This window comes from Arachis ipaensis, chromosome B1 (genome assembly GCF_059453495.1).
Source record: "Arachis ipaensis isolate K30076 ecotype BB chromosome B1, ASM5945349v1, whole genome shotgun sequence".
Classification (NCBI taxonomy): domain Eukaryota; kingdom Viridiplantae; phylum Streptophyta; class Magnoliopsida; order Fabales; family Fabaceae; genus Arachis; species Arachis ipaensis.
The window spans coordinates 46,933,685-46,956,780 of NC_142436.1; the positions used below are offsets into that span (position 1 = coordinate 46,933,685).

The 23,096-nt window shown below is 28.5% G+C and overlaps 1 protein-coding gene across 1 annotated transcript; it reads left to right on the forward strand.

Moving 5' to 3' along the window:
* The first annotated feature begins 3,078 nt into the window (after positions 1-3,078).
* LOC107629669 (WAT1-related protein At5g47470-like) lies at positions 3,079-13,227 on the forward strand. The gene is made up of 8 exons (XM_016332512.3): positions 3,079-3,258; positions 5,254-5,438; positions 5,524-5,589; positions 8,698-8,811; positions 11,028-11,280; positions 12,051-12,212; positions 12,299-12,450; positions 12,863-13,227. The coding sequence occupies exons 1-8, from the start codon at positions 3,154-3,156 to the stop codon at positions 12,987-12,989; spliced, it is 1,164 nt and encodes a 387-aa protein (XP_016187998.1). The 5' UTR covers positions 3,079-3,153; the 3' UTR covers positions 12,990-13,227.
* Positions 13,228-23,096: the final 9,869 nt, after the last annotated feature.

The window sequence follows — 23,096 nt, forward strand, 5'->3', positions numbered from 1 at the left end:
TATGCTTCGAATTACTATGGGCGTTGAAACCGGGTGCTAGTTTGAATCACTCCAATTCGAACTAGTGTGGGTTGGTGTGTGTAATTCGAATCAGGATTATTCGAATTACTATAATAGTTTTATCTAGGTCTAATTCGAATTGTATCAATTTAAATTACTATATGCATATGTAATTTGAAATAATCTGATTCGAATTACTATTAATTGGTGTAATTTAATTGGGTCTAATTCGAACTATATAAAAACGTCTTCCTAGTAGATCCTTATCATATTTTTCTCTTTTGATAAAATTGTGTAAAATCTATTTCAACTTGATTTATATGCGTATTTTATCCTAATTTTAATTATTTACTCTTATATAACAATTAAGATAGAAATTCTCATGAAAACAAACATATATAATTAATAATTTCAAATAAAAGTCAAAGCCTGAATATAAAGTGATTACATATAGACCATCATTATTGCTTGGGTCAAAATATGCATAAATAATTTATTAATTTTCAATTTGTATAAAGAGCAGATTATTATTTATGTTTTATACTATTAATTTCCTAAAAAGTATAATACGTGTGTAAGAATGCATTTTTATTATTTTAGAGACGATATATATAGAATGATAATTTTATTATATTTAAGGATTTAAATATTAAAAAAAACTATGTTACGTCAGTCTTAGATATTAAAAACTCAAGAATTTGTCTCAAACTTGACAATACTCATAAAGAAATGCACTAATTATTAGTCCAAAAAGAGAAGATAAGACCTATTAGCTAGGTTAAAGGAGGACAATAAAAAGTCCAAATTTTTTTTTTAAGTTTATTGAAAGGCATAAAATTTAAATTTATTTAATTAGAATTAAATTTCATATGTTGTTAGAATTTGTCTAAAAAAGTTGATTTTATTTTTATTTGTTTGATAATATTTTTAAAAATTTAAAATTTAAATCAAATCTTATATAATCTGATAAAATCACATTTGATTTAAATTAATTATTATATTTTTAAGTGTTTAATATTTAAAATAAATCTAATCTAATCTAATACGATTAAATCTGATTTAAATTATATAATTAATATTAATTTTAGATTTTATAGTTTTATTTTAAGAAGATTTGATCCACTTTTAGATTGATTATTAGAAGTCTATTTAAGTAAATTTGTATGATATTATGCAGTTTTGATGAACAAATTGTATGGATGTTTTATATATAAATTTTCTATGCATATCCAGTAGAAGTATCCAGTAAAAGTGAATGATTTGTTTTGTTTATTGCTTGAAGAAATTGAAGAATGAAATCTAAGGTAATTTTTATTGTTAATTCTTTTAGTTTTATCCCTTTATTCTATGTTGCCAAGAATAAATTCTTTGAAAATCTAATAAAAAAAACTCTTTTGATAATCTAAATTACTAAAAATTTGATAGAAAAACCACTATCCAATTATTTTCTTATTCCTTTTATCTTTATCTTTTTGTTTTGGGTGCATCTTTTATTTTCTGTAAGTTGTTTTTTTCTTATCAAATTACTTCATAAGAATTGTAAAATTAAGAAAAAAAAAACATAGTTCACAGGCTGTCCCTATGAAACAAGTAACTAATAATAAATTGTAGTCATATCGGCAATGCTTGCAAAACATGAATAAATCAATTATAGAGTCTCTTCTCTTCAATTACTTTTTTTTTATGTACGACACTTGCACGGACACAGCACACACGCTTTTATACACAAATTTTAAAATCTTATAAGATACGAAAATACGCATACATATAAAATATATAAAATATTTTTTGGATAAATTGTAATTATATTTTAATATTTTATTAATATTAAAATATAAATTAATTTTAATATTTTATTTTAATTATATTAAATATTTAAAATATTTTTTATTTTAATAAATAATAATATATACTATATCTAAATTCATTTAAAAAATATATGTTAAAAATAAGATTGGACACGCTGACACATGATAGTATTTAGATGTATCTAAGTGTATCTGAAGAAAATTTTTTTATTTTTTATTAAGACACAGTTAGACATAGCAGACATATGTATTAGACAAGTGTCAATGAGTGTCATATCTAAAATGTGCTCGACACGTAAATACGGCAACTCAACAAAGTGTTCGTTCATAACTTATTTTCTACATTTTCAGTTAATAAAAAAACTTTAAAGTATAAATGTTAATAAAACAATATTCTCATTTGAACTCAAATAAAATATGTATAAAAGATAAAACTAATATAAATAAAAAATATTTGATTTTAATTCAAATTTTAAAATATATTTATTTTTATAAACTTATAAATTTAAAAAAAATAATCGACATTTTTTTAAATTTATTAAACATCATCATTTGATTTATTGATATATAAAGAATTATTATAAGAACTTTTGATATTGAAAGTGTGAATATAACATGTAGCCCTGGCCTCTAGAGTGGTATAGAAATTTAGTTAGATTTTTCCAAAATTTGATGTACTAATAATACGATCAGGACGATTGTTATACATTATTTATTTCACAAAGTTAAATAATAATATGATTGATATAATATTTTAATTATTTTTTAATATAATATTTTAATTATTTTTTAAGTTATATATTGTATATATTTGTTTATTCGCTTCATATTTTTTATTACGATTATCTATCACTATCTTCGAAATATTCTTTTCCCCTTAATTTTGCCTTTTGTTCCTACAAAATAGCCCTACCTGCAAAATTAACCGACAATACACAAAAACATTAAATAAAATCTAATTTTTACACAAATTGAAAATTAATGAATTTTTTTTATAAAAAACCGTCAATATAATAATATATTATGAATATAATAATGCTGTTAAAATTTTTCCCATGCACGTTACTTTATCCAAACCATAGTCAGTCAGTCACCTTAAATAAATGTTCATTGACTCAATTTAATTTTCAACTAACCTTTGACTAATTTTCCAGTAATTAATTTTAAACAAAAAGACAAAAAAAAAAAAAAAAAGAAACATTACCCAAGTTCACTGTACAGCTATATATGTACATATATGCATGTATTTGTTGTATGCGAAGAAGTAATAAAGGGAGACAAAACAAGATTCAAATTAAATAAGAGAAGAAATTACAAAGAAAGGGGTTGAGTGTGAAATTCAGCGATGCTCTCTGAAACGAAGAAGCCTATGAAGAAGAGTGGGAGGCAGATTCTGAAACTTGCCTCGTTTCTTATTAAACGCACTCTCTCCAATGTAAAACGCATGCAGGTAATCAATTAATCACACTACCGTAATTAATCATACTGGCAAATTTCATCTGCTTTAAAAAAATTTAGAAAAAAGAAGATATATTTTTTATAAAAATGCTCAACGATGACAAAAAATTAGTTACTACATCTTTGTAAATTATACAGGGAACTACTCCGATAAAGATGTCTAAAATATCATTTTTTTAAATATGTTTTTTAATAATTAAACTTTAATACATATAATCGATTAAATTATATTATTTTTGTCAAAATTAGGTCAGATAAATTAATTTGACCAAAAAATAATGAATAAAATTTTGAACCAATCTAAATTAATATTATTTTTTATAAAAAATAACTACAATACCCTTATTATAGAAAATAACTAAAATACTCTTATTATATATATTAATTTTGAGAATCTTAAATTCTAACCCTTTTCTTCTCTGTCGTCGTAGAGTTAGGATTTATATTTTTTGAAATATATATATATATATATATATAGGAATATTTTAGTTATTTTTTATAAAAAATATTAATTTAGACCGGTTTAAATTTTAATTTAATTTTTTGGCTAAACTGATTTGTCCGGTCTAATTTTAATAAAAATAATACAGTTTAATTAATTATATGTGTTAAATTTTAATTATTAAAAAATATCTTTAAAAAAAATATTTTTGACATCTTTATCTAAGTGACTCCTTTATACATATGTGTTACATAACTCTTTGATAAAATAATTAAATTTTTATAATGGAATAACAAAAAATTATAACGGAAAATTAAAGTTTTTATAAATATCAAATATGTATCTATATCGATAGTTAGTTAGTGGTTGATTTTTTATATCTATGTAGCATAGTATTGTAATTTTTGTAAGTCTAGGTAGTCATTTGTTTATAAAAAAATGATCCATAAACACTAAGTTTTAACACCACTGTATATTTATACATATAATTTTAATTTTTTTTTACAAAATAATAAGTTATTGAAATAATCAATTTAATAATTAAATATTTTTATAGCATAATAATCAAAGTTTTTTTATCAACATCAATTATGTATTCTTATACGGTAGCTGATTTTTAATATTTATGTAATATAGTGGTAATTTTTATAAATATAGATAGTTATCGTTTTATAAAAAATACTCCATAAACACAAAAAATAGCCACTATCATATATTTGTATATATTTATATACATTATTTTACAATTTTTTCTAAAAAAATAAATCATATTAGAATAGTCAAAGTTGTTTACAGTGACATAATTAAATTTTTTCGTAGATACTAAATATATATTTTTACGTGATGACAAATTAATGAATAATTTTAATATTAATTGAATATAATTATTTATTTCTTTGACCACACTTAATAACTAATTTCTCAATAAATTTAAATCCTTCAATAGATCATAGGACAGAAAAAGTTAATAATTTTATACGTAGAAAATCATTTTTACGAAAGGAGTAGTAACTTTAAAATTTATAAACAAAAATCTGAACCAAAAAATTGTTTATGCATGTATTAATAGATAATAGATTATAAATTATAAAAAATACCACGAAAAAGTTCTTTTTTTTTTTTTTTTTTTACATTTTTAAGTTTGCATGAACCTAACAAAGTGTAAAAATAGTTGTTGTCCACGAGAATCTGCGAGAAAGGGACATACGTACACATAAAAGCAGAAAGCAAAAAGAAATTGGTGCAGAGAGGGTAATAGGGTTGGTAATATATACATATCCTCTCTTTGATCATCAACAGAAAATTAAGAGTGTAGAGAGAATTTTCTTTTTTTTTTTTTTCTCATTTATATTTGAATCCTATTACCAAGAATCATAGGATATGGTTAAGGATTCATAATAAGTATCTTCTTGAACATGGTTTGACTTAAAGTCAAGAACAAATAACCATATAGTATCCTTTGATACAAAGAGTAGTTTTATATATATTTGTTTGTTTTTTGGAAGAAATTAAAGAAAAAGAGAGATGATGACGATGATGATGCAGGGTGAAAGATTGATGGAAGAAGTAGCAATCATTGGAGGGTTGATCGGTGTGCAGTTTATGGCGGCAGGGAACGCTGTTTTGATGAGCTTTGTTATGTCTTTGGGACTCAAATCTCTCACCATTGTTACATTCATGTCCCCTGCTACATCTCTTTTGCTCTCCCCTCTTGCCTTCTACTCTGAAAGGTTCTTCCTTTTTTTCTCTCTCTTTTAATTTTCTCAAATTATTGTTATCATTTTGGAGATTTATTATTGTTATTAACTGCTACAGGAGCCTGTGGCCCAAGAAATTCAGTTTCAAGTTGATTTTGCGGTTGATCTTGCTTTCCTTGGGAGGGTTAGTAAAAAGATTTTTAATCCTTTAATTATGATTCATGCGTTACTCATTTTGATCTTCTACTTCTTTTTTCATTTAGTTTTATTATTTTATCCATATGAAAATTTTATGATCAAAGATACGTCATCAGTTTCATGTTTTATTGTCATACTTTATTAATTATTCTTGATTCCCTACCTTTTTTTTTTCTTCCTTTTTCATAAGGGATTTGGGCGTGATAATAGTTGTTGAATTTGTAGAATATTTATGTCTTACCAGTGAAATAAGTAAGGAATTTAACTAAACAAGCCAGATCTGAGTTTTGGGGTATGGAAAGAAAGTTGAAAAAGGGGGTTTTTCTGTGTGGGGGATAAGAATTAATTAAGAAACTAATTTTAGGAAGTTGCTGAAGGTGGATAGATTATGATAGGGTTTTAGGGGAATATTTGATCCCTAGAATCTCTACAAATTAAATATTTGGGTATTACATCCTTAATTTGTGCGTATCCACTATTGATTTAGAGTACGGCTTACCTTGTCGCTTTGGGTTTAGGATAACAATAATACTCATCATATTGATTATGTAAAACTGGTGGATCCTTTACATAGTGTCCGATTAGATAGGCGAAGACAAAAAATGTGGTGAAGAAAAAGTGGAGACACAACAATAACTATTGTGTTTTATTTAACACCGATACAGATTAGAATGAGACAAAAAAAAAAATATATATATATATATAAATAGAGGACAAAAAACGCAATTGAGCCAAGGGGACGTTGAAATTACGTGAATCAGCCAAAACGAAATCTGATTCACTAATTCACCAAAACACAAATATATATAGTTCGAATCAAGCCATTTCGAACTTGGATTTAATGTAATTCGAATTGTATTAACTCGAATTATATGCAAACGTCAAACATACATAATTCGAAGAGTGTTACTTCGAATTGCTATGAAAAGTAAACTCAGCATAATTCGAACCGAATAAATTCGAATTACTAAGAAATCTTAATGAATCCTAATTCGAACTAAGATGGTTCGAATTATATTAAAAATAAGATATACAAATTTACTCATATATATTAAATTTTAATAACATATAAAAATTTAACAACTTTTTAAATATTTTTTTATAATAAAAATTAATATTTATTTATTAAATTAAAAATAACATATGTTAATATTCTTCAATAAGTTTAAGTTAACGTAATGTGACATTAATAATGAGATTTTTTAATAATTTATAAAAAATATTTATAATTATTTTTAGAAAATATTTATTATTTTTTAATATTCATTATAAGTATTATTAAATATAATTTTTATTGTGCTCTTTATTGTATTCCGTATGGATATTTAATAAAGACATTTAATAATACCCATAATGAATACAATCAAGAGTACATACAATAATAAATTATAATATTATTTTTTAAATTTGTTATAATTTTTTTATATATTTTTTAGTATATTTTTTAATATTATATAATATTTTTTAGTATACTATTTTAGTATGTTATAATTTTTTACTATTATAATTCTAAAAATAATAACATACTAAAATAGGATACTAGAAAAAATAATCTATTATTTTTAAATAAATTATTAAAAAATCTCATTATTAATGTCACATTAGTTAACTTAAACTTATTGAAGAATATTAACATATGTTATTTTTAATTTAATAAATAAATATTAATTTTTACTATAAAAAAAATATTTAAAAAGTTGTTAAATTTTTATATGTTATTAAAATTTAATATATATGAGTAAATTTTTATATCTTATTTTTAATATAATTCGAACCATCTTAGTTCGAATTAGGATTCATTAAAATTTCTTAATAATTCAAATTTATTCTGTTCGAATTATGCTGAGTTTACTTTTCATAGCAATTCGAAGTAAAACTCTTCGAATTATGTATGTTTGACGTTTGCATGTAATTCGAGTTAAGACATTTTTGAATTACATTAAATCCAAGTTCGAAATGGCTTGATTCGAACTACATATATTTATGTTTTGGTGGATTAGTGAATCAAATTTCGTTTTGGTTGATTCACGTAATTTTAACGTCCCCTTGGCTCAATTGCGTTTTTTGCCCATAAATAGACATTATTATTTTTGTCTACCATCATAAATTTCCACCTTTTTCAACGGAAAAAGTTACGTCGGACAGAAAAAGCTACCTCGGTGAAAATTAACACGTTGGCAGTCACCTAATTAATCAAACAGAAATATTTAGAAAAGAATAAAAACTAGCTCAATTTAAAGTTATTTTATTTTATATTTATTAATTAATTTTAAAATAAATATATAATATTAAATATAATAAATATATAATTTCAAATGTTAATATATAGAATAAATAGTTAAATTAGTCTTTTAAAAATCATAAAATTTTTAAATTAATATTTGAATATTTTTTAATCAAATTTATCCTTCAAAAATTTAAAATTAATTACGTTAGTATTTTCATCACTTTTATAACCGACGAAATTATTACTTATAAAATTAGATTAAATTAGTCCTAATTAATAAACTCTTATTCTAATTTCATGTATGAATACTTGAATAGTCATTCTATCATATATATGCAGAATCTGATTATCACTAAAATTGTATGCACGGTCCATCTACTTCAAACACCTCTCAACAGAGTAATCTCTAAACTTACCACAAGTAGTCCACGAAGGTTGCATTCAACAAAATGTGTCACAAGGGACCACCTATAATCACCAAAACCAAGGTGAATGGGTGATAATTCTCAATCATCTTTTCATAAACGATCCACAAAAACTTACCCCAATAGTCATGCAAGTAGTAACTATTCTCAAGATACATTTTTTTCACCTAAATAGATCTGTTACGAGAAGGATACGGGACTTGTTCCAAACAATGAAATTTAAAAAATTAGAATACTGTTAGAGTCATTTTTTACGTCGTTGGTCCTAATTGGTGATTTTAGAACCTAATGTGTATGGTATGTTTGCGAATTATTTCGTCGTTGCTGGATGGCTCGTCGACGAGGATCATGGAGATTCTTTTACATTTTTTCAGTTTAACTCTCTTAATATATCACTCTGTAATCTGTATAAATAAATTGAGAGTTATTTGATGGTATGCAGGACAACATTCCAGGTTTTGATGCTGAAAGGAATGAATCTAACCTCACCAGCAATGGGGACTGCCATGCCAAACGTTGCCCCTGGACTTATCTTCATCATTGCTTGGATCTTTCGGTAGTAATATTTAGTTTTGCTAATATGCACACTCTGCAAAATCATTTTATAGTCATTTGGGGCGGAGCCAGATTAACTTGCAGGGAGGGACTAAAAATTTTTTTACAATTAACAAAAAATAAAATAAAAATTATAAAAAGAATTAAATTAAAATTTATGTATAACTTATAAAAAAATTTGATGGTTAAAAAAAGTCATTGTCCCCTTATTTTGTATGAGGCTCCGTTTCTATAGTCATTTAAAAAAAAAAACAAAACAAACAGAGAAAACGGGGATTTCATTTGGATTACTTGTTATTTTTAAATTTTTTATACTAAAAAAGTTATACATAATTAAATAATAAGCTTAATTTTGATGTCTTATAATATAAGACTGTATTATACTTGCATGCGTCGAATTAATCTCGACAATTGAATTTCACATCATCATATAGGCTTGAATAAATACTTAAATTAGTTCTTAACGAGTTTTAGATAAAAAGCTTTGGTCTCCAACTTATTTTATTTTTAAAATTTTTCGAAAATTAATTTTGTCGGACATCTTAGTGTCTTCATTATTTTAAATGAAAAATAATTTGTTTTATAGTGGTATTTTTTGAAAGTGAGTAAGGGCCAACCAGTGGCGGAACTTAGTTCAGACAAGGGAGGCCATGACTCCCCCAAACTTTTTATAAAAAACTTAATAGTACTTTTTCAAAAAATAAAAAGTAGTTCAATTAACTTAAATACTTTACTATGACTTAAAGTATCTAATAAGTTCAATAAACAACACTCTCTCTATCTTTAAGTTCAAATATAAAAAATTAGATATTTTTTATTTATTTAATTTAATATTATTTTATATTTTACTATTTATTTAATTTAATTTTTTATATGATAAAAAATAATAGAATATTCAATAAGTATTAATATTATTGTATTTGTATAAAGTGATAAAAAAAATTCAATAAATATTATAAATTTTAATATTTGTTCTTCTAACTTCTTCTTTACATATTTTACAGGATATATATTTAAATTTTTATATAAAATAATAATGAAAAATCAAAGAATTGATACATTTTTTAAGAGGAAGGCTAATATTTAAGAAGGAGAACATATAACTTTTACAATATCAACACCTGTAGATAGTTCTTCTACTTTAATGAATCACGAAGAAAGTGAGATATAACCTTCAAAAGTTCAAAAAGTTATATCTGATGACTTTAACCTTAATTTTTTGGAACGAGATCTTGAAAAACGGCTTTAAATTTGGCAATATCTCCCAAACCAGAGAGATGAGATTAGACGAACTTATCTTAAATGGGGTCCATCAAAAATATTTTGACAATTATTTTCTATCTGACCCCCCAAAATTTTGTTTTAAGTTCCGCCACTGGGACCAATCTCAGAGATTTTTAGAGTATAAAAATTGGTTAGAAACAAAAATATATGATCTGAAATTTAGATATTTTGCACACTAATATCTTTGTTAAAAAGAGCAGGATAAATCACAAAAAATGCACTAAAATTATTTTGGTGCTAATAAAAATACTTTCGACTTTTGTTATTGATAAAATATTTTAAAATTATCTAAAAATGTGATAAAAATGTCCAATATTAAATATGTATTTTCAAAAAATATTTTAGAGATTGAATTTCGATACAGTTTTTTGCAAACACGATTAGAAAAATGAAATATTTTTATCTTTAAAATTTTGGTGATTTTGTTTGCTAAGTATATATGTTTTTGTGAATTTTTTTGTCAACAACCAATAATATTTTTCAAAAATACAAAAATTCTAGAGATAAAATTTTTATCTGGTTTTTTGTGTGTATTTTCTAAATAGTTATCTAAATAGTCTTATAAAAATTTGGATCAAATGCATAATTGATTTGTCAAATATAAAAGTTGTTTGTCACTTTATTAAAAAAATAATTTTTTTTAGCATTTTTGTGTGTTTTAAAATAATTTAAGGATTTTTTTTTCGATAACAAAATTTTGAAGCATTTTTGTCGGCACTAAAATGATTTGAATGCATTTTTGGTGGTTTACCCAAAGAAAATAAATGGCAAAATGAAATCAGTATAGAAAAAGCTTAGATAATAATCAAATCAATTATCAAAAATCAAAATATTGTTATCTTTTCCCTAAAAAAAATTATTCCTATGATTATATGAAAAAGGAAGTAGTATATATTCCCATTTGCTAATTGAGAGAATTTTGATGTGAGGCAGGTTGGAAAAAGTGAACATAAAATCGACATATAGTAGAGTAAAAATCATGGGGACAATGCTTTGTGTGGTAGGGGCTTTTGCAATGAGCATAATGCAAAGCATGTCCACCAACGCAGCCAAAGGAGATGCAACATTAGTTCATTATATATCAGATCCAACATCAGTTGATGTTGTCTTTGACAAACAGAAGATATTGGGTTGCATCTATCTTCTACTCGCAATTTCTTTATTGTCAAGTTCCCTAGTCTTGCAGGTACATACCATTCTTTCTCTTTTTAAATATAATTTAAATCATTTTTTAAAATTTATACCACTCCCCTCGCGTCATCCTCAATTCCTCATTACCCATAGTACAATTGAAGTCTACGCATTGCTTTTAACATTAAATTAGTCTAAATAATCTAAATATATTTTAAATTAGTTATTTCTTAATTTTGCAGGCTTTTATTTATATAAAAAGAATAAAAGATAAAGTACTCGTTTAGTCCGTAATCTTTAGGTTAAGTTCTAATTTTGTTACTAATATTTTGAAACGTTTTATTTTTATTTCAAACTCTTATTTCGTCTTATTTTAATTTTTTAGTCAATTTTTTTTAATTATTCTTTTTTCTTCTTAATATTTTTTTAGATAACGGTAAAAATCTTACAATGGTCATAGTCGTGATTCTAGTTAATTGATAGTAAAAGTGATAAAAAAAAAAAAAGATATAACAAGATAATAATAGATGAAAATGATATATTTAGAAAAAAAAGTTTAATTTCACCATAGAAAAAAAAAAAGAACAAAATAAAAAATTTAAAATAAAAATAAGATGTTTTAAACGTTAAAAACAAAATTAAAATTTTAAAAATTAAAATAATATTTTAACTAATAAAAAATCAACATATTTATAGGAGAGAACAGCAACTTTTAGTCAAATTCAAAAGAAATGTGTTATTTAATTAGTGCTCTCAAAAATAACCATGTAGTGCTTTCATTACACTATATATATGTAGCATAAGTATATAAAACATTTCTTGCAGGCTTTTATTTTTAGAGATTTTCCGGCACCCATATCGATGTGCGTGATCACATCCTTTTTGGGCACGTTCATAACAGCAGCATTTCAATTCCTTGAAGATCACGAAATCAAAACTGGTTCGGATGTTCTTAGTGCCCGAAACCTCATCATGTATTTTCTTCTGGTAATTTCCAATGCACTTTCTTTCGGATCATGTATTTGACATTGCAATTGGGTTATTAAAGTGATGAGAAATGCTACATGGCACAGGAAGGTGCAGTAAATGGAGTGTGCATAAGCTTCAGTAGTTGGGCAATAAAGAAGAAAGGGCCAGTTTTGGTGTCCATGTTCAGCCCCATTGGCACCGTATGCTCTGCCATTTTCTCTGTTGTTACCATAGGAGTTACCATCAGTGTTGGAAGGTACCTTCATCACATACATTATTATTATTATCAAAAATACTAAAAAATGAGTAGAATTTATTGTTTAAAAATATGAACTAAAAGTATGTTGTTAGATTGTTAGATTAAAAGAATTGGAATGAAGGTTAAAAATGCTGGCAAAATATAATAAATTCTGCTAGTTGAATTTTTTTTCTATTATTACTTCTATTTATTTTTAAATAATACAAAAATATTATCTATATATAAAAAATAATTATTAAATTAGTCACCATATATTTATATAACTATATGTATTTAATTATTTTTTATTTATATTTTGTATTTTAATTTAGTAACTAATTTTTAGCACTCGTAATATGATTGCAAGTAATTCTAATGTGCTAACAAGAATATCTAATACTTATTGAGTACAATTCTGCTATATTTGCAGCTATGGGGGAATGTTTATAATGTTCACTGGGCTTTACTTTTTCCTTTGGGCTAAAGGGAAAGAAGAAGACATTGAAGGCAGTGGCAAACAAGGTGAATATGATATTGAGAAGCCTCTCTTAGAATGATGTACTGTACTAGGTTCGGCCTGCATATCTAATTAATAAAGTATACTGTAAAAAAACAGAAAGAATAATGTATTGTAGGTGTTACATTCCTCAGGGAAACAAGAAAAAAAAAAAAATCAAGTGAGACCAAAGGGAAATATAGTCATCTAGGAATCTGTGATCGTATACTTATAAAAACCCTTAATCTTTAATGGGCATGATAGAGCTTTACCTTAATGAGTTTCATGGAGTTTTTGAATAGTGATCCAAAATATAGATTAGTTCTTTTCTTTTTTTTTTTTTGTCAAAATTAATTTGCGTTGGCCGAGTAATCAATTCACTCATCCACTTAAATAAATGTTGGAGGTTTAAACTTTGGTTTGTCTATACAATAATTTATTGGCCAACAATAAATTTTTAAATAAAAATTCAGATTTACAAGTGAATACCGTGGACAATAAAAAAAAAAACTCTTGTTAGAATAGATAGTAACAAAAAATATATAAATAAAAAGGGATAAATATACATTAAATAAATAAAAAAAAAGAAATAAACCAACTTAGTAGTTAGCTTACTAGTCTATTTAAGTAAGAAATAAACCAACTTTTATATATATATATATATATATATATATATACAAATAACTTACAAATATTCTAAACATACATATCATTACCAAATTACGGCTCCTATCCTTTTTACAAAAATATATAACAAAGCAAGAGAAAAACTATAACTAAGATATATACAACACAAGTGAGAGAGCTCATTAGTTTGCAAACCTCATAACTTTTGATCTACAAACTATATGACTCTAAAAATTTAACTCATCACTATAGACATCTCTATCTTCTATTATCCTTTGGAAGTAACTCAAAAATAATTTTGGAATTAAAGTTATCCAAAGTGAAAGTTTATGTTTTAAAACTGAAAATCTGGTTTGACAGCTTTGAGGAACAAAATCTAAATCTTTATAACTTTTAATCCAGAATTCCAAAAATCATAAAATTTGGATGCAAGGAAATAGACATCTCAAAGATTTGTAGAATTTATTTTCACAAATTTTGGAGGTCTAGAGAGAGAAGCAGCTCCGGGAAGTAATTGCCTATGCTGGAGGCAATTCTATAGAATCTGATTTATTCTCCTAACTCACCTTTTGGTTCACTTTAAGCTTCTAGCCTTTCTTTTACCTAATTAATCACTCTAACACTTGTATATTGTGTACATAAACTTGTTTATAAGCCCCAAAGAGCCAAGATAATTATTATCTCATTAAATCACTTTCTCACCTAAATAGTTTATCACTTAAACTAAAAAACAATAACATGGCAATTCACATTATCTCAAAATAGAATCATATATACATTACTACTATCAATCACTCATCAATTCACAAACATGATTCATCATCAAAGTCAGTCACACATCATCATTTAACACAACAACTAAGAATCTAATGTTCCTAACCCTTACCTCTTTGAAGTTCACTCTTTCTAATACTTTTTCTTTACTCCCTTTTTGGCTTGAGCTCCTAGTCCATCATCAATCAGTTTTCCATCAACAAGGCCATAAGGCCGAATTCATGATCATCACAAGAAGGAGGTTCTCATCCTCTCAAGCTGTAAGTCTCGGTTAGTTGAGCTAGAAGAAGAATCAAATGAGACATCAAGAAGAAGGCTTATACCGAAGCAATGAGAGGGAAGTTATGAGGTTCTCACCTAGTTTGCTTGTTGGTCTTTTCATGACCAAGAAGGCTTGTGCAACTGATTCTTCCTCCTTCTATTTTCAGGAATGGATGGCTCTTCACTCTCTCTTTGCTTTACTTACTAACTCAAGAATGGTGGTGATGAGATGAAGAGAAAGTGATGAAATGGAAGAGAATGTGTTCTTGCTCTCACTCTCGGCTTTCTTACTCACTCACTCTTTTGATGGTTCTCTCCCTTTCCTGCTCTTCTCTTAGCATTCTTCTATTGAGAATGATCAGATTGTATGAATTTAAAGAGAATTGAATGCATTTTTTGGTGCCAACAGACCAAGAAAAATAACACTTGTTAGTTTGCATGATTCTCTTCATTTAATTGCTCACTAATGACTCATTATCCTTGACTATCATTTGGCTAAGATGCCAGAAAGAAGAGAAGAGAGAGAGAGTGAGTGATTTAGTTGTGATTAAGTGGGTTAATCTAGAGAGTGATTAGGTTGAAGGAAGGGAATGGATCCTCTCCATTGTTAAAAAAAAATTGAGAGTGTAAAGTGTGATCTTTAATTCTTCATTGCTCTCTCTCATATTTATTCTTGGTCCCACTTATAAAATTAATAGTAAGAGATCACACTTTACTCTCTCAATTATTAAAAAAAATTGAGAAAATCCATTCCCACTAAAGAAGAGATAAAGAGTAATTAAAAAGTGTGGTCATATGTTAACTTGTTTTGATGATGTATGCAGAAAATTTTTAATTAATTTATCGCTTAATAAATTAATTTTGTGATGATTAATCTAAACAAATGATCAAACTTGTAATGAGATTAATCTAGAAAGAGATAAACCAACCATGGTTAAAATTTTAACTATCGGTTCTCGCTGTTAGAATTTGAAACAAAGACAATTATTGACGCAGTGAAAATATCATCGCAAAATCCTTCGTATTTAAACAAATCCAACTGATATATACATATATTTATATATGTTTGTTTAATATGTCTTGATGTATCGTGGTTTTAGAACTTTTTGAGTTCTGTTGAGTTAAGAAATTAACTAACATAATTAATGATGACAAACATTAAATTTATTGGGCCAACTACCCAATTAGTTTTGATGATTTGTGTTTTAAGTGATGTAGGCTAATATTCAATAATGCAGCAGCCCAATTAAATGGAACAAAAATCTAAAGTTTTCATAGTGTGCTACACTTACAAACAAAGGCCAATTAAATTATAACAAAGCCCGAATTGATCCCTCATGCCAATCCCTCCAAAGTGCTTCCACTAAAAGCAACGTTCCTTTTTTCATTTTGGTCAGAACTCAAAGGAAAGAGAGAGAAAGCTTCGTTCTTCAACTATTCACTAAAGAAGAAAGAAAGAGAAGGATTAAGCAAGAAAGGTTGAGGTCTAATCACCCACATCAAACCACATCAAGCTAAGTCAGAGGCTAAAGGTGATTCATTTCCTTTTACATGCATCTTACTTTCTTCCCTCCTTCTCCAACTCTCTGTTACTTCATTTTGAGATATGGAAAGTGTGATTTCTGAGATACACTACTATGAATCAAAGGCCAAGATTGTTTCTTAGAGACCAAGTAGTATCTCAAGGGTTCAGATGTGGGATTGTCATTGAAAACTTTTTTCTTCTTTGCTTCCCTGAAGCTTTTGGTCAAGTAAGAGAAAGTCATATTCAAATTTCTAATTTGGGGATTAACTGAAAAAAGTGATTTGACAAGTTGGTAGCACACAGCTCAAGGAGTTGACTTGGAAGAGAGCATCTCAGCAACATGCAAGGAGATACAAAAGACAATGTTTCATTATTCTGAAGCTAAGGAGATAGAACCAGGTTTTGAGGTTTATGTTCTGAGAACAGCTCTCTGAAGAAGTTCATCAACTTGGACAGTGTTTCCTAATCAAAGGAGCATTCCGCCAGAATGAGGAACTAAATTAGAGGCAAGCAAATCTGGTTCAATCACATAGCAAAGAGGCTGTTGAAGCATTAATCTCCTTCATATTTTACAGATTGTAATTTCTTTTTAATGTTTATCTTTCTGTAATTTCTTGAGGTAAAAGGCTGAATGAGAGAGTTCTTGAAAGAGCCTAAGAGTGGAAAGAGGCAAAGAGAAACACTTGAGTGAAAAGCCTAGAGTGATTTCAGATTTCTTTAGGTTGGTGTTATGTCTTGTATCTTGTACCAGTGAGGTATCCCTTTCTTAGTTGGGTGAGCACTAAGAGTGAAGAGTTAGGTATTAGCATAACCAAGTCAAGTTAGGTTAGAACTTGAGAGTGAAAGAATTGTGTCAATCCAATGGAATTGGTGTGTGTAATACTTTAACTATAGCAGAAATTTCACCACTGTTGTGGTGGGGACTGGATGTAGGTTGTATTGCACAAGGCAACTGAACTAGGATACATGATGGTGTCAGCTTCTCTCTTCCCTTCTCTATTCTATTTTCTGATATTCATGAGGCAAAATGAAATTGTCTCATAAATGTTCCGCTACTGAGTTCAAATAGATTCATACTGAAAGTTTGTTTTAAAAGGGTTACATCATTAAAGTAAAAGAAGGTCATAGATTCAACCCTCTCTTCTCTAAGACTTCTACAACCTTCAATTGGTAATCAGAGCCAAGGTCTCAAGAATCAAGCTTCACCGCTTGGAGCAAAGGTCCAATAGCGAACAACTTGGGCACAACCACAGTTGCCTACACACTAACTGAAGGCCAGTCAAACAGCAAGCCTCCCTTCTTCAACGGGAAGAACAACTTGTTGTAAGCGGCCCTAAAATTCCAATAAAAACAAGTGATGATGGAGTGGTGACTCCAAAAGAAGAAACTGAATGGAATGACGATGACAAGAAGAAAGTAGAGATGAATGCTAAAGCCATCAACCTTCTTCACTGTGCTATCAGATTTGAAGAGTACCAAAAGGTGTCTAGATGCAAGACAGCCAAAGAAATCTGGGAGAAACTCTAGGTTACACACGAAGGCACCAAACAGGTCAAAGAAATGAGGACTGATATGTTGTGAAAAGAATACGAGATGTTCAATATGAAGGATGGAGAAAGTATTGATGAAGTGTTTGAGAGATTCTCAATCATAATCAACAACCTCGATGCTATGGGAACAACCTACTCAGAACAAACCCTAGTGAGAAAACTACTTAGAAGCCTCACAAAGGAATGGGAAACAACAGCCATTGTCCTAGCCGAGACATCATTGCAAGGAGGCTGGACATTTTAAGTTCAACTGTCAGAAGCTCAAGAGGGAGGACAAAGAGAAGAAAGAAAAGAAGAGAGTGCTCATGGCATCTTAGGAGGATCTTGAGAATGATTCGGATGAGGAAGAAGACTCCGAAAGTGAAGATAAAATCTGCTTCATGGCTAGTGATGATCAACTTGATGAGGTAAATTACTATGACTTGTCCATAGATGATTTATACGTTATAATTGATGATCTCACAAAAAATTCTTCAAAACTGCTGGAAAAATACACTAAACGTAAATTTGAAAAAGAAATGTACGTTGAAAGCTGAAAATGATTTTTTGAGAGAAAAGGTGAAGGAAACTGAATATGCTTTGGATATTATTGAAGAAAACAGATTTCTAAAATCTGAACTTGAAAAACTAAAAGGAAAGCACATTGTTGATCCTTTTCAAGAGCTTATTGCTGAAAATGAAAGACTAAATGAAATGATTCAAAGATTGAATGGTGACTTAGCAAAATTTGCTCAACGTTCTAGTAACTTGGACAAAATTACTTGCAAGTCAAAAACCATTGTTTGAAAAATCTGGTTTAGGATATGTGGCAAATGATGATGCTGTTTTTAATAGATCTCCTACAATATTTCTGGCATCTTCATCAAAAACTAAGTCCAACTTGGACAAATTTGTTTTGGGACATGTTCCCATACATGAAGAAAAATTTGGAAGTTCCTTTTCAAATGAAAATGCTTTATCTTCAAGAATCGAAACTGTTTCTAACAAGTCGGGTCTAGGCTATATTCCAACCAATGAGGTTACAATAAAAAAATCAACATTTAACAATAGAACCTCATCTTCAAAAAGCTAAAACTCATTCAAAAATTATGGTTGGAATGCTTTTGCAAAAAGGAACAATCATAACAAAAATTATTTTGTCAAAAGAAATGCACATCTTCCAAAAACTAGAAAATTTCAATCCATTAATCATTTCCAACATCATAACTCACATCAAGTTCAGCAACAAGAATCAGGAAATCATTGTTTTAATTGTAAGAAATTTGGTCACTCATACTTACAATGCTTCATTGAAAAAAGAATAGTAGGAAACCAAACTTACAATATTGTTTGTGATTTCAATGCACTTGGGAAACTAAGATGGATTAACTTCAAAGAATCCAAATTAATTTGGATACCTAAGATTATTTGAAGTTTTAATGCAGATTTGCCTAGCATCCAAGAACAAAAAGGATATGTGGTACTTGGACAGTGGATGCTCAAGACACATGATTGGAAGGTCAACCTTCTTAATCAAACTAAACAAGTATGATGGAGGTTTTGTGACCTTTGGAGATGATGGAAAAGATAAAATAGTTGTTGTTGGAAAAGTAGGTAATAATCACTCTACTTTCATTGATGATGTCTTTTTGGTTAATGGTTTAAGGCATAACTTGTTGAGCATAAGTCAATTGTGTGATTTGGGTTATTTAGTGATTTTTAAAAAAATTGGAATGCTGTCTTGTAAATGAAAAGACTAATGAAGTATTGTTTATTGCTAAGCGTTGTAATAATGTGTATGGACTTACCCTTGATGAACTAAAGGATCAAAATGTAGCTTGTTTTCATTCTAAAGAATCTAAAAGATGGCTATGGCATAAGAGATTGGGTCATGCAAGTATGTTTCAAATAAACAAACTTGTCAAGAAAGGATTAGTAAGAGGTCTTCCTTTGATAAGGTTTGACAAAGACATCACTTGTGATGCTTGCCAAATGGAAAAACAAACAAAGAGTTCATTTAAATCAAAGGAAGACATCTCTACTAAAAGACTTCTTGAATTGCTACATATTGATTTATTTGGTCCAACAAGAACTCAAAGCTTAGGTGGTAAATATTATGGTTTAGTAATTGTGGATGACTACTCTAGGTTTGGTTGGGTTTTATTTCTTGCACACAAAAATGAAGCCTTTTCGGCTTTGAAATTTTTAGCAAGAAAGTTCAAAATGAAAAGGATTTAAAGATCTCTTCTATAAGAAGTGATCATGGAACTGAATTTGAAAACCAATTATTTGAATCCTTTTGTGAGAAATTTGGAATATCTCACAATTTCTCTTGTCCAAGGACACCACAACAAAATGGTGTCGTGGAAAGAAGAAATAGAAGTATTCAAGAAATGACAAGAGCCATGCTTTATGAGACTAATGTTCCAAAATTCCTTTGGGCTGAAGCAGTTAACATAGCTTGCCACATTTTGAATAGAACTATCATAAAGAAATTTTTGAAGAAAACACCTTATGAACTTTGGAAAGGTCACCCACCAAATTTAAACTACTTGCATATCTTTGGATGCAAATATTTTGTTCTAAATAACAAAGATAATTTGGAAAAATTTGATCCAAAGGCATATGAGTGTTTATTTGTAGGATATTCCACAACTAGTAAAGCATTTAGAGTTTATCATCAAGATGCTAGAATAATTAAAGAGTCCATACATGTTACATTTTGTGACACTAACTTGGTTCAAAGTATTTTGGAAGGTTGTGATGCAGGAAATCAGGTTCAAAAGGATGATGAAAAAGCACAAAATTATGAAAATGAAAATTCTGGGCAAACTGAACCAGAAACTGCAGCTGCTGTAGATTCAACAAAAGATAATTCTGTTTTGTCTCATGAATCTGGAGAAAATCCTGAAATCACCAGTTCTCTGAATCCCTTGGTGACTGAATCTGCCTCCAAGTTCACTAGACCTTGAGAATAGAGATTCTTAAAGAATTATCCACAAGATTTTGTCATTGGGGATGTGTCACAAGGTGTCAAAACTCGTTCCTCTACTAGAAAAGCAAATGAAGAAACAAACATTGTTTTCTCTCTCAAATGGAGCCTCAAAACGTCAAGGAAGCCCTTGATGACCCATCTTGGGTAAAGGCAATGGAGAAAGAGTTTCATAAGTTTGAAAAGAACTAAGTTTGGACATTGGTTCCCAAGCCATATTTAGTAACAAGTTAGGAGAGGATGGTAGCACTGCTAGAAACAAAGCAAGACTAGTGGCACAAGGATATGACTAAGAAGAGGGAATAGATTTTGATGAAACTTTTGCCCCTGTTGCTCGAATGGAAGCCATAAGACTTCTTCTAACTTATGCTGCTTATTGTGGTTTCAAATTATATCAAATAGATGTGAAATGTGCATTCTTGAATGGTGTGATAGATAGAGAAGTGTATGTGACACAGCCACCTGGTCTTAAAAATAAGGAATTTCCCAACCATATTTTCAAACTATCAAAAACTCTCTATGGTTTAAGGCAAGCTCCTAGAGCTTGGTATGAGAGACTTAGCTCATTTCTTTTGAAAAATGATTTTCAAAGAGGCACCACAGACACTACTCTATTTATCAAAAAATCTAATGATTCTTTTATTCTAGTCCAAATCTATGTTGATGACATTATTTTTGGATCAGCCAATGAATCCCTTTGTACTGAATTTGGAAAACTCATGACAAGTGAATTTGACATGAGCATGATGGGTGAACTTAATTTTTTTCTTGGACTTCAAATTAAGCAAACTGAAAATGGTATTTTTATTCATCAAGAGAAGTATGCCAAGGAACTAGTTAAGAAATTTGGTATGAAAAATGCCAAACCCATGGGAACTCCCATGCACCCTAATTCAAAATTAGAAAAGGGAGAAACTGAGAAAGATGTAGATGAGACTAGGTATAGAGGAATGATTGGCTCTCTTATGTACTTAACTTCCTCTAGACCTTATATTGTGCAAAGTGTTAGAATGTGTTCAAGATTCCACTCAAAACCAAAAGAGTCACATCTTTCTGTAGTTAAGAGGATCATTAGATATACTCATGGCACATCCAATTTTGGTTTATGGTATCCTAAGATTGATGATTTTTCTGCAGTTGGTTATTGTGATGCAGATTTTGCTGGTGATAGAGTTGATAGAAGGAGCACATCAGGCATATGTTGTTTCATTGGAAAGTCTCTAAATGTTTGGCCAAGTAAGAAGCAGTCCACAGTGGCTTTATCCACTGCAGAGGATGAGTATATAGCTGCTTCTTCTTATTGTTCTCACCTTATGTGGTTAAAAACACAGCTTGCTAATTATAAATTAAATGCTGAAAATATTTTTTTGTTGTGTGACAATATGAGTGCCATTAATATTTTAAAGAATCTAGTTTTGCACTCTAGAACTAAACATATTGAATTGAGATTTCACTCAATAAGAGAACATGTTCAAAAAGGGAATATTAGCATTCAATTTGTTAAATCAGAATAGCAATTGGCAGATATTTTCACTAAACCATTAGCTGAAGACAGATTTTGCATGCTTAGAACTAGTCTAGGGATTTTAAGTCATGTTTCATTGTTTGAAATTTGCTGATGTGTTTGTTAAAGTTTTTGTCTCATAAACAGGTATGAGACAATTCTGGGCATATGAAGAACCATCTCTGAACGGCTCTCTCTGGGCTTTACTGCACATGCTGAATCATCTGGGCCAACCTTAAAATTCAGATTCTGGGTGGTCTAACATGTTTCCTTAAAATAAACCACCTCTGGCCCAAATGAGTGTTACATCATCTATGTGTTTTATTTTATTTTATTTTATTTTATGCCTTTTGTCCTTTAGTCAAAAGTTTTCAAACTTAAAAATAATTTTTGTTTTATTTTTTAATAAAATCAAATTATTTTTTGTGAGGTCAAGTCTTTTCAATGTCCAGTCATAGGGATGCAGTTGCATGGGTCCAAGAAACTTCCTTTATGGCAGTTACTAAGCCTCTCTCCTTATAAATCATACCACTAACCCTTCAGTTCCTTCCCACTACCATTAGTGCATCTCTTCCTTCAAAACCAGGGTTAAAATCAAAATGAGAAAGAAGGTTGTTCAAAACAAACCTCCTCGTGAAAAGCTTCTCAAACTCCCTGAATCCTCCAAGCCTTCCACTCGTTCACGAGACTAGACATTCATTCCATCACCTTCTCCTTCTACCTCTCCTCTTCGTACTAACCCTATGGCACGGAATCATCTTTTTAACATCAAAAAGCCTGTGTACCCACTTTTGGTCAAAAAGTTTTATGCTAATATGACTTATCATGAGGGCAGTGTTCATTCCTATGTCAAGGGCAAAGACATTGTGCTAAACAATGAAACTATTCGTGATTCCTTGAAATACACTGATGTTGGGGCTTGTGCGTATACTTCGGGTAAGTGGGATGAAGGAGTT